A 12,580-nucleotide genomic window follows, 5' to 3' on the forward strand; every position below is an offset into this window, starting at 1 on the left:
TGCAGGGCGTGCAGTGCTTTTCTGGGGTAACGCCAAAGGTTGACAGATGGAAAAAGGAGAATTTCACAGCTTTCCAGTGTGGTAATTGCTCCTCAACTTTCAGCTTTACATGGTTAGTTGTATATTTTGTCTGTTTTGATCCATTTAAAAATTCCACCTAAGAACAAATATATTTTGTAGTCATCTTTAATGTAGAAACATGTGGGTAAACATAAGGTTTAAAAAATGAAAAATGTTGATTTTAGAAATCTGATAACTGCTTGTTTTAGATAAAGAAAAATTGTTTACTATAAATGGTTGATTTTTAAAAAAAATTTCTTTTCAAAGTAGACATTTTATTTTATGAAGTAATATATGTTTATAAAATATTTTCTTTTCTTTGACATATTTTATTTAAAACATATATAGATGGTGGCAAGGAAAATGAAATCTCTATATTCCTGTACCCTTCGGCACATCTAGTTAATCTATGGGAACTCCACACCCCACTTCCCCTACTTACTCTGTCCATGCAGATTTCAGCAGACAGATATTCCCTCACGTTCTGTGTCTGAGCACTTCCTCTTTGGGCCTATCTCCATTTGGAAAGGAAGAAAGCTCAGACTTGATACTTGGTTTTTTTGGAGAGAAAAAAAGGTGATTCCTGGTGGCCAACAACATGCTGTGAAGGTTGTTCTCCTTTGGGTGTTAGGTTTGTTTCTTACTTAAGTATCATGCCTGTCCAGTGATCCTCCTCTCAAAACACCAGTTTCCCTACAGTGGGAGAGACGGAGGCACCAGCCCTTAACTGTCCTAACAGATGCCACGAGGCCATGGAATCTTGTTGAGGGAAGCAGAATTCAATGGCCCTAAATCCATTTTCTGGAGGGCCTCTGATTTTATTCTTGATCTAGGATTGGTCTATGATTTTTATCAATTACTAGAAATTGTTTTTAAATAAAAGATTAAGAAATTCAGAAAAGAAGTTTGTTGTTTTTATTTTTATTTTTCTGAGAACTCTGTTTATACCCTCCCTGTGAACACTTGGAAGCGCATCTAGACCTTTTTAGGTATTTCTCTTCCCTTGTGTTCTGGGGATCAGAACAGTGAGCTCCCAGAGCTGCTGGGACTGTCAGGACGCAATGCACATGCCGTGAACTTAGAGGAAACATAAAGAGCGTTGTAACTGAAAAGCCCTGAGATAGTGGTGACAGTAGCAATGACCGCAGTTAATAGTATCTCCAGCCAGCAGCTCATCCCGTTCCCTCCTTCATGCTGCGCTGTACTTTGATCTATGCACAATTACAATTCCATTTTAGTAGGTTTCATATCCACACACTCACACAATTATGAATCGATTTTTAAAATTTTTTGTCTCTGTTGAATAGCTAATACTTAATTTAACTTTCATATTGTAATGTTTCTTAAATAATAATGCACCAAAAACTTGTACTATTTCCATTATATTTGCTATTATAAATTATCACTTACAGTCTAGAGATGATTGACGGCACAGAGATCCTGTTATTGTGCACTTCCTATGCCATTTTTTATAAAGGATTTGAACATCGGTAGATTTGGTGTTTGTGGGTACCCTGGGACCAGTCACCCATGGATATCACAGGCTGTAGTGTGTTTAAGGGTAAAGTTTCAATTTTCTTGATTTTGGGGTTATACTTTAACCATTCTTTAAAATTACATTATCTTGTACATTCAGTCTTAATTTCTATTATTCTATGTTTTAAGAATATGGTTCAACAAATTATGATATTTATTGTGTTTTGAATATTTTTTATATATTTTAGCATTGGGAAATATTTATTTCTTATAATAAAGTGATTAAATTAAAAATATTGTCATGGAAACATTGTATTTAAGGGAGAGTTTTATGTGTTCATTTTTACTTTTGGTCTTTTGGTTCCAGCATATTGTCCTTTTTGGTTTTGTTTTATTGCTTTTTTCTTTAATTTTGCTTACCAGAGCCAAAGCCTTAGTAGAAGAACATCGCCTTTTGTTCCTAGGGTTCAGGTAAAGGCTTTGTCTGCCTGATAGAAGCTAAAGTGTGTTTTCTCCCTTATTTGTATGTTTTTGGAAAATGCGTAGTAGGAACACTTTTTTTGGTATGTTGCTCCAAACCATACTATTGACTCTCAAATCATTTTCTAAGACAGCTTGTAAAATTCTGCATGGAGATTAGAATATTGAATACAAATTTAAAGAGACAATCATTGTTAGTGATTTTGCAGTTTTTGAAGTACTCAAATGTATACTTTTCAAAGTTGCATTCCAATTGTGTTTTGGTGTAGATCTGGCTTATTTCTGTAACATTTACTGAAATAGCTAATTTTAAAACTCCAGATATTTTTCTTTACTACACAAAGGTTGCTGTCTCTTTAAATCACTCATATACCACTTCACATCCACATTCTCTTGCATTTTCCAAGCAATGGCTCCTTGAGGAGATTGGCAAATATATTTGTACCTTATTTAAAATACGATTTTTTTTTACTTCTGATATATAAGAATTAACTTTTGGAGTTTGAAAGAACAAAAAAAAATCATAATCCAAATGATGTATATATGTTATTTTGTTTGTATTTCATCATTTAATTTACTTTTATGTACTACTTGGGTACAAGCTGTTTGCCTCTTTCCATTAGGATGTTGTTTATATGGTATAGCAATGCCAACATAGTTATCTTCAAAGTAGTAGTATGCCTTCCCTGCTTTGTTGCATGTTTTTAAAAAGAATGTTGGCTTTGGATAATACTTTTAAATAATTAAAATATTAATTCTATTAGATATCATATAATATAAAATATGTTTGATGTTAAATTTCTATTGTGAAGAGTTTAATTGGTTAAATGATGAAGCTGAAAGGATAGTCATATTAAACAATAAAATAATACCAAGATTTTTATTAAATTGATTTAACTAAGGCTTGTCAAGGATAGAATTATGAGGTTGTATTTTTTGTATTTTAGGGAACAAATAAGTTAAGTTTTAAGTATTATTTTTAAAATACTGCTTTAAGAATATGTTAAATATCATGGATAATAAAATATCTATTAAAAACTCCAGTAATGTAATGAAAACTCCACTTTGTAATGAAACTGAAAGTCAGGGCTGTTTGTAAGTGCCCAGCTCAAGACAATTTCAGAAACAGTCGATTTTGATCTGATGTAATGGAATAGGTTCTTATCAAATAGTGGTAATACTCATATTTTTGAACAGTATAATTTAGTTAACAGTATTTTACAATAAAGCTAATGTATGTTTATGTAAGAAAGAGTGGTAAGGGATAGTGGCTAGCTCTATATTATCTGAAGATAATAGTTTATGGAAAAAAATTAAACTTGTAAGAGTTGCTGGCGTTGGTGATAGTGGAGATAACATAAATTGATCTGACCTTCGTCACAGGTTTTAGAAGACTCTGAGACTTTCGACATTTCCTTCATTCCATGAAAAGTCAAACATTCTAATTTCTTTATTTTTATCTCTTGACTTTTGTGAAAAGAATAGCTTATTCTCTCTATTTTTGTTATCCTTATCTATATCTGTAGCCTAGTATTACTCAGCATGTGAATTTAAAAGTTTTTTCTTTTCAAACTTTGAGTCAGTCCCCAGTCCCTCCCTCTTCAGTTTGTGGGTGTTTCGCTCCTTGTTTGAGACAAGCTTTGCTCTTAGATTAGCCTTAGTCTGTAGGTTTGCCACAGCCCTTCTCCTGTGCTGTCACCATGTCTAGCCACTAAACCTGTTTCCTTTGAGGGGGAGTGGTGGTCCTTGATCCTTTGAGTGAATGCTGCAATTCTTAAAATTCTAAGATCCCATTTTAGTTTGAGGGTAAATAGCTAGCCTAGAAATGTGTAACTTTCTAATATGCCAGATAAGAGTACTTGCCAGATCTTTATTAAATGCAGCTTAAGGAAATCTTCTTGAGGGTCTATTTTTGAACTTCTTAGCTGGTAGAAAATTTTGTTATACAATAGCAAGACAAAACTACTTTAAAATTCAAGACAACAAACCATGAAAACTACTAATAGTTACTTTTAAAATTTGAATATCTTTTGTTAAATATCCTGTAAGGGAGCTCATCCATTTTATCCCTGACAAGGCAAGAGCAGAAGTAATTTTGTATCTTAGGCTGTCAATCCACCTCTTCTGACTCAGCCCTAGTCAGCCTTTGGCTCTCTGGAATATATAACAGAGGGACCCGCCAAAATCACCGTGGAGCTGGAGCTGAACTGCTGAGCTTCATGTAGTACTAAAACATGCCATTGTCAAGTTCCATATTTTTGATCCCCCCTCAATTTTAAGTTGGCAGTAGGAGATGCTGAATCCTAGGTAATGTGGATCTCTGATGCAGATGCAGACAGAAAGCTCAGTGAGTGAGGAGTGAAGGCGTGAGGTGCAGGGAGATGGCAGCTCTTAAGAGAACCCAGGAGCAGCATGACCGGAAGTCGCAATCCCTAATTATGATGCAGCAGAATTACGCACATTTAATTTTAAAGTGAAGCTTTACTATTTTAAGGATGTTATGTATTTTCTTCACTGAAGAAGGAACTATGGCTCTAAAATCTTTAAAAGATGAATTTATTATCATTTCAAACACAAACTTGAGGAATCTATTAAAGCTACGAGTAAGCTTCCTTCATTTCTTTGAAATGTGTTTTACTATGGAGACACAAAACATTTGCTTGTAACTTCCCTCTGAATAAATACCTTTTCCTTGTTTCTGTCCACACACTGCATTTGGAACACTCATTTACAACTCAAAGTGAACAAAACCATAGTGCTTCTTTCACACAGATAGAGTCAGGAGTTATTGTGTACAAAGTATGTGACCCAGTAGTATAATTATTATATGTCCATTAATAAACCATCACATCCAGATAGTAAAAGTCCAAGTGATTCATCAGTGAAACTAAAACATCAGCATCAATCCATCTACTCATTGAAGTTATTATAGGATTTCCTTTTATTAACACATCACATTTTACTGGGGAAAATGTTTTCTCTTAACATTTCAGTTATATCAGTAATAGGGAATGCTATAAAGATTGGAAACGTAGACATGCATTGGAAGTAAATTTTGAGCTAATAATGAATGCTTTTGCTTTTCAGATAAAACTATGGTTTGACAAGGTTGGTCACCAGTTGATAGTCACCATTCTGGGTGCAAAGGATCTCCCTTCCAGGGAAGATGGGAGGCCACGGAATCCTTATGTTAAAATTTACTTTCTTCCAGACAGAAGGTAGGGATTTGAAATGAAAACACATATGCTCCTAAAAATAAGCGGAAAAGAAAGAATGTTTCAGTCCTGTGTCATTCGTTATTTCACGTCATGGCAGTAGGATAGCTGTGAAATTTTTAAAATATAATCATTCTGATGGATCAAAATTGACAGTATTTGAGATTATTTTAAAACATGGATTTACTGTATATGATTTTATTTAAATATTTAGTTTAAGCCATCTGCATATTGTATTTCATAAGTAATGTTTCTATGTCAAAATTATTAAAATTTTTTTAAAAATAAAATTTTAGTAGATTGTGTAGTAAACAAAGTTGGAACTGAAACGGATTGTGCTCATATTCCTCTCCACTTTTTACATCTACACCTCTTGACCTGAGGAGGGGTCACCATTTGGTGGGTTTTCCTGGAGGAGGAGTCTGGATTGTGGCCACTCCCAGGAGAAGGGGCTCGGAACTTTTCACCAAATTCCAGACTCCTTATATATATGGATGCCAGGGCGCTGGGGTGATACTCCAACCAAACAAAAGGTTTACAGAATATAGGGGGTTAAAACATCTGCATGAAAGCTTTCCAAGGATGGAAGGCTCAAAAGCTCCACATCCGCCGCCCTAAACACCAGATTTACAGTGTCTGAGCATCATCTGAGCAATGTTGGTCAAGAAAAAGGTGATATAAGCAGCTAATTAGCAATTGCATTTTACTTGATACATTTTTAATTTGTTTTACAAATTTCACAATATGTTAATATTTCATTATATTTAAGGTTATCGGAAACTTCTTACTCCATCATTTTTTTTTTTGCTTTAAAATTAACTTTAAAAAGTGTTGTTTCTGAAGATTTAGGTTTTTTTGTCCAGAGATGCATATTAAAATGTAAGGAAGAAAAAATTTAACTATATTGGAATGGTCAGATAGAACCTAAATTTCAGCTGAACAATATATATCACAGCAAATCACCCACTACCCTGGCAGCTTCTCCTTTAGCGCACAGTAGTTACTAAAAATCCGTGGGAGGGGTCGGCACAGACCCACAACCCAGATGGCACTTAGCTCTGTCTTATTCTCAAGCTACTTAGGTTTCAACAATTCATACTCTTAAAGAAAATGTTTATTGTATTTTTATTTTAATATCACATAATTATTTGTCTGTACAAATGTCTGTGTTGTTTGTGTGTGTGGTTTGTGCACGTTCTAAAGCCCTCCCGTGAAAGTCAGACGACGACCTGTGATCTGTACTCTTTCTCTCCCACGCAGGCCCTGGGGATCGACTCTGGTTCTCAGACTTGGGGAGCGGCGCATGCCATACCCCGCTAAGCTGTACTTATTTTGATGCTGAAAGTTTACCACGTCTTTTTCTTGATTGACTTTATTGTTTAGTTTTGTATGACTTTTCCCAATTTTCCTTGCTTTTTGATGCAGTGGGGTTAAAATAAAAACATCTCTCCTTACCTTGCCCTTTATATCCTAAGTACAGTGTGTCTTAGGGTTTCTTTTGCTGTAAAGAGACAGAATGATCCAAGCAACTCCTATAAAGGAAAACATTGAATTGAGGGACCTCGCTTACAGTTTCAGAGGTTCAGCGGTTCAGAGGTTTCAGAGGTTCATCATGGCGGGCATGCAGGCAGACGTGGTGGTGCTGGAGCTGAGTGTGCTGCATCTTGACTCAGAGGCAGCAGGAAGTTGACTGACTGTCACACTGAGAAGCTTGAGCCGAAGAGACCTCACAGCCCTCACCCACAGTGACACACCTCCTTCATCAAGGCCACATCTCCTAATAGTGTCACACACTTTGGGGGCCACAGTTTTGTTAAAATCCCCAGATAGTATTAAAATTTCTTTTTGTAACTTCAAAGAATGTAAGCACTCTCTGAACATTTTATTCCGGTCGTTTCTCAGCCACTTGTCCCATACCAAGTGTCTGACAAGATTTGTGAACTTTTCAAGCTTACGTTGTTGGATGGGTTTTTCTTGGATTTTACCTCTAATAGGAAAAATAATTTTTGCAATACTCAGAAAGTTGAATTATCATGTCAGCTTTTTTTCTCTTTTCCTTTGACCCAATTTTATCCATGAATAAGACATTTATTTAGTTTTTCCTGAAAAAAATTTTCAGGAAGAAATCTTGAATATATAAAATAATAATTGATATTTAGTTTAAGGTTTCCCAGAATGTTCATGAGGTATAGAAGATATATCTGCTCTAAAATCCCAATTATGTTAGTCAGAAAACTACTTTCTATTTAATGTTTCATGTTCTATAAAAGTAATATTGGTTATGACCACAAATATATTTAATCTTTTTTTTTAAATTTGAATGCAAATGTCAAGTTTCTGATTGTTACTTTAAGTTAAACTGAAGGCAAAATACTAGCATGAAAATAAAGTTTTGATTAGATTTTTCGAGCAAATGTTTATTGTATTCTTAATAATGTAGAGATTAAGGATTTATCTTAGCTATCTATTTAAAAATATACCTCCATAGATTAGTCTTTGTACTGTTTGACTTCAACTCTATGACACAATTTCAGGGCTTAATTTACACTTTTAAGAAAAGCAAAGCCCGTTTCTCTTTACTTGTTGAAAATAAGGGTTTTTTTTTATATCATAGTTCATTTGGAGGAGGAGGTAGAGCTGGCAGAGAATCTGCTGTTTGTGAGGGACTTGAGGAAGCTTCCTTCTTCGCTCTTAGTTATAGGAGAGCTTGTTTTTTGTCTCTTCACTAAAGCTTAAGACTTATTCTCCTAGCCCCCTTCTGATTTCAGTTCTAATTAGAGCTAATTGTCCACTTACCCATTGTCCACCATTAATTTTTTATTTTAGTGTATTTTAATGTAGCTAATCTCATAATGATATTATAATACATGTTTGTAAATTATAATATATGCATTTAATGAGTGACATAGTTTAAAAATATTTTCTAACTCAAGCTAGTCCATCAAAGTAAGTGTGAAAGCCTCCTAGCGCTGGGTCCAGTCCGTCAAGATGATTATCTCCTGTTTCCGTCACATATTACTCTGGCTTCCTTGCATAGAAGCAGTGTTCCTTGTCTTTAAAGACATGCTTTTGTTTTTGTCAAATAATCTAATAGCATTTCTTATTTGAGATAGAGTTACTTCATAAAATATGTACTACAATTGCTTGTTAGCTAAGCTAAGCTATTTGTATATGAAGTAAACATTGCTATGGTTTTTTTTTTTACAAGTGAATAGAAGGTTTATTTGAGCTGTTGCTCATACTAAGTTACAGAGATGATGCGACTGTATCATAATCTAACGCTAAGTAAAAGTTTACATTAACTGTCAGACAACAGATACGTGATTTCACTTGAGCAATTTTAAACGGATAGAATTTAGAGTGAATTCTTTGTATGTAAGCGGGCATACTTTCTTTTTGTTAAAACAGTGATAAAAACAAGAGGCGAACAAAGACAGTGAAGAAAGCGCTGGAGCCCAAATGGAACCAGACCTTCATTTACTCCCCTGTCCACCGAAGAGAGTTCCGGGAGCGGATGCTGGAGGTCACCCTTTGGGATCAAGCTAGGGTTCGGGAAGAAGAGAGCGAATTCTTAGGAGAGGTACCTGGAAGTAGTTCAAGTTGAACATTCTCAGACCATTCTGTTGTTAAAGGACTGTCATTGGAATACTTAGGAATTTAAATGTCTGAAAAATATATGCATAGTTTATTTGTTTATTAGTAGAATGAATTAGCTGCCTTAAGATAAACCTTAGCAACACTAAAGAAAATAATGTCCTTAAAACTCTTAGTAAAACTGGGTGTGTAAGTGGTACTGTATGCCTATAATCCCAGCTACGAGGAAACTGATACATTTGAATCAGGAATTCAGGTACAGTGTGGGCATCCCAGGGAGGCTCTATCTCAAACCTAAACTAATAGCAAAGCCAACAAAGAAAACCCCATTAATATAAGCAGGGTGGAGGATCTTAGTGTATGATGACAAAGGTTTGATTTACACTTGATAGAGTTTTCTGCTTCTTGTTATTTTATTGGGTCAGTTATTCATTTATTCATGGATTACTTTGTAAGCCATATAAGGTATCAGACAGTTTTCCACAGGCCTGCCTCAAGAGTTTAGAGCTCATTGTGGATTCAGATATTGCTATGATATTGAATATGTAGTAGAAATATTGAAACAGCCAAAGGAAGTACCAATAGAGAATAGAAGTTAGCGTAGTCAAAGAAAGTGATATTTCTGCTGAGTAGCGAGGCCTCAGGTTTGTGGAGTTTAGGTCCCTGCCTCAAATTGGCCCAGGAAGTGATAAGAAATGAAACCTCAAGGTTAAAAGGACACAGAACATATTCCCTATATTAATCCCCTGAATAATGAGAACAAAGATTGCCTAAATTGTGATTTGAGAAAAATATTTCCAGTTGTAATGTGGAGAGCAAATTCCAGAGGCATAAGAGAAATGACTTTCTAGCCATTCGCATGTAATAGTGAGAACAATCAGTTCTTTGCTTCAGTTTATTCTACCTAGTTTTCCTGATTTAGATGAAAGGAAGGATATAGAAATATGAACTGAATTATGTCACCTAGAGAGTTACAAACCTTGCCAGGCAGTGGTGGTACATGCCTTTAATCCCAGCGCTCCGGAGGCAGAGGCAGGTCAATCTGCACAGCTAGCCTGGTCTGCACAGCTAGTTCCAGAACAGCTAGAGCTACACAGAAACCTTGTCTCGAAACAAACACACACAAAGTTACAAAGCTATGAATGATTTTGGAGAGAAGAGCCATACGGTTCTTGAGAACAATGGGCCTTGACAACTGTTTCTGGCACAATCACTTCCTTGTCCTCTGTACAACAAATCGATCTTCGCCTGCTTCAGTTTCCTGTTTGGCCACGTGTAAATCATGCCAGTATGCAGTTCCGTTTAGTAGGAGCATTAAGTAAGCCTATGTAAGGCTCGTATTGTTGCCTTGCGTAGCATAGCGCCTCTACTATTGGATGTACAGGGCACATGTATACACGGGAGTAACAGCTTGCTTGTTTGCCTGTAGCTCACTATCAATCACTGTGACTTAGTTTATCTACACACAGTAGATCCACTTAATGTGCCTGAACACTCACATGAACAACAAACCCGCTCACTCTTGCAGAGCCCCAGGAAGGAAAACTAACCCATTTATGCAGACTGATTTCTTTCTTTTTTCCTTTTTTTTTTTTTTTTTTTTTTTTGTTTTTTTTCGAGACAGGGTTTCCCTGTAGTTTCTAGAGCCTGTCCTGGAACTAGCTCTTGTAGACCAGGCTGGCCTCGAACTCAGAGATCCGCCTGCCTCTGCCTCCCGAGTGCTGGGATTAAAGGCGTGCGCCACCACCGCCCGGCGACTGATTTCTTTTATAATTAAAAAAATTCGTATTAATTCATCATGTGGTCATACAGTATATGTTAAGCATCCTTTCTTGACTTTTCTTGTTTCTTTCTGAATGACATATAGCAGTTGTACATTATTAGGGGACTGGTGATGTGACGTGTTGGTTTTGAATTGTCTGCAGTATGGTTCAGTGTACATAAAGGCTTAAGGAAGACAACAAGCTTATCTGACCCCAGAGAGAGGTCATTTTAGCCTTTTGTAGCTTTGGCATCCTGCCCTACACTGCAAAGATAGTCATTTTTATACATAAATAAAGATGAATAATGTGACACGGTCGGTTATTAATAGATACTTTAAGTTAATTATTTTTCCTCATTTATTGATTAATATGAAGTTATTCTTCTACTAGTAACTATAAATGGAAATGTCTTTGAGTTAGAAAATAAAATATAAACATTAGTTTTCATAGACATTTTAAAAGTAAAAAATGCTACTCATGTCATGGCAAAATTGATATCCTCTTAATGGGATGATCAATAGGTGGGTCTATACCATAGATGTCACCATTTAAAGTAGGAAATCACTACAAAGTTTGGAAGGAAAAGTATTTCTCATTTAGTTACTGTCAAAACTTGCTGACAATTTGGCACCATTGAATGTCCTTGTTTTGTTGAGACAGCATCACTGTAATAATGCTGTAAGAGTTATAAGAGTATTGAAGAGAAGTCTTACCATTGGGAGACGAGGTCTTTGTGTCTTCGGTCTGTAGATCTTGATAGAACTGGAAACCGCGCTACTAGACGATGAACCTCACTGGTACAAACTCCAGACCCACGACGTCTCCTCACTGCCCCTCCCTCACCCTTCTCCATATTTGCCACGAAGACAGCTCCATGGGGAGAGCCCGACACGCAGGTTACAAAGTAAGTTTGCAAACTCTATCAGACTTGCCGTGACTGTTTCTATCATGATTGTATATGTGACAGAATTTGAAAACAGCATTATAGGTGCTAATAGGCATCTGTTAGCACCGCGCCCCCGTGTCTGCACTCGGTACGCTATTACCCAGTTCGCGAGATTCGGGCAAGGGGGCTGGGGGTGAAAATACAGAGACACAGACACAGACAGAGAGACGGCGACACGGGCCATCCTTGAATTCCCCAAGAATGCCCCCTTTATTGTGTTCAGGGCAGATTATATAGAGAGAGCCACGCCCCAGTCAAACCCACCAGAAACCACTCTCCTGCCATCAGGAACTCCTTAAAGTCTCGTGCTCAGAGCAGATGTAGGCACTCAGATCAGGGGATTACAAGAAATTCAGGATCTGGGGTCTCACTGCTCCCAACAACTATTGATGCTTTTTAAATAATTTAAAACAGTAACATTAATCATGTCTATAGCATTCACAATATTAAAATCATTTTGGTGGCATATTATATGATATAACATTAAATAAACACGACTTTTGGGGTATTAGTATTTGAACTCTTAAATGTAGGCATGAGAGCTAACATTAGTTCTCATTAATAGGTACCTAAAAAATTTTAGGAATACATAAAATGATGACTTTGACCTAGTGCTGAAATTATGTTTCATATATTAAATTGATTTTTTTCCATTTTATAAGTTAATGACTTGAGGCAGATGATCTCTCTATGCTTATATTTTCTCCTTTATCAAATGAAAATGACATTACTTACCCCATGGTATGGTCATAAGGATTTTTTAATTTTAGAGGCTGGGAGCTTACTCTGCCTGTAAAACACTGTGCAAACGTAGGACATGACTTGAAATTCCTGGAAACCTCTTCAGCAGCTGGTGTACATCTGTAGGCATGGGTTCCAGCTCTGTGAAAGCCAAGACAGGCTTGTGAGCCTTGAGGTTGACTGCACAGTCATCCAAGCCCTACTGGTGAGCACCAGATTCAGTGAGAGACCATGTCTCAAAGAGGAGTGCAGATAGATTTCTGGCCGCCCACACATGTACACATTGCCTTTGTAGCCATGTGTGG

General features: G+C 36.3%; 1 protein-coding gene across 2 annotated transcripts in view; it reads left to right on the forward strand.

The window, feature by feature from the left end:
* Nucleotides 1–12,580, forward strand: part of Rims2 (regulating synaptic membrane exocytosis 2) — a 411,096-nt gene that overhangs the window by 205,364 nt on the left and 193,152 nt on the right. For both annotated transcript variants that reach the window (XM_042055663.1, XM_042055664.1), the window contains 3 exons: nt 5,104–5,234; nt 8,640–8,811; nt 11,339–11,492. In XM_042055663.1, coding sequence (XP_041911597.1) covers nt 5,104–5,234; nt 8,640–8,811; nt 11,339–11,492 — 457 coding nt within the window. The remainder of the gene's footprint in view (nt 1–5,103; nt 5,235–8,639; nt 8,812–11,338; nt 11,493–12,580) is intronic.

Source organism: Arvicola amphibius, chromosome 9 (genome assembly GCF_903992535.2).
Source record: "Arvicola amphibius chromosome 9, mArvAmp1.2, whole genome shotgun sequence".
In the NCBI taxonomy this organism is placed as follows: domain Eukaryota; kingdom Metazoa; phylum Chordata; class Mammalia; order Rodentia; family Cricetidae; genus Arvicola; species Arvicola amphibius.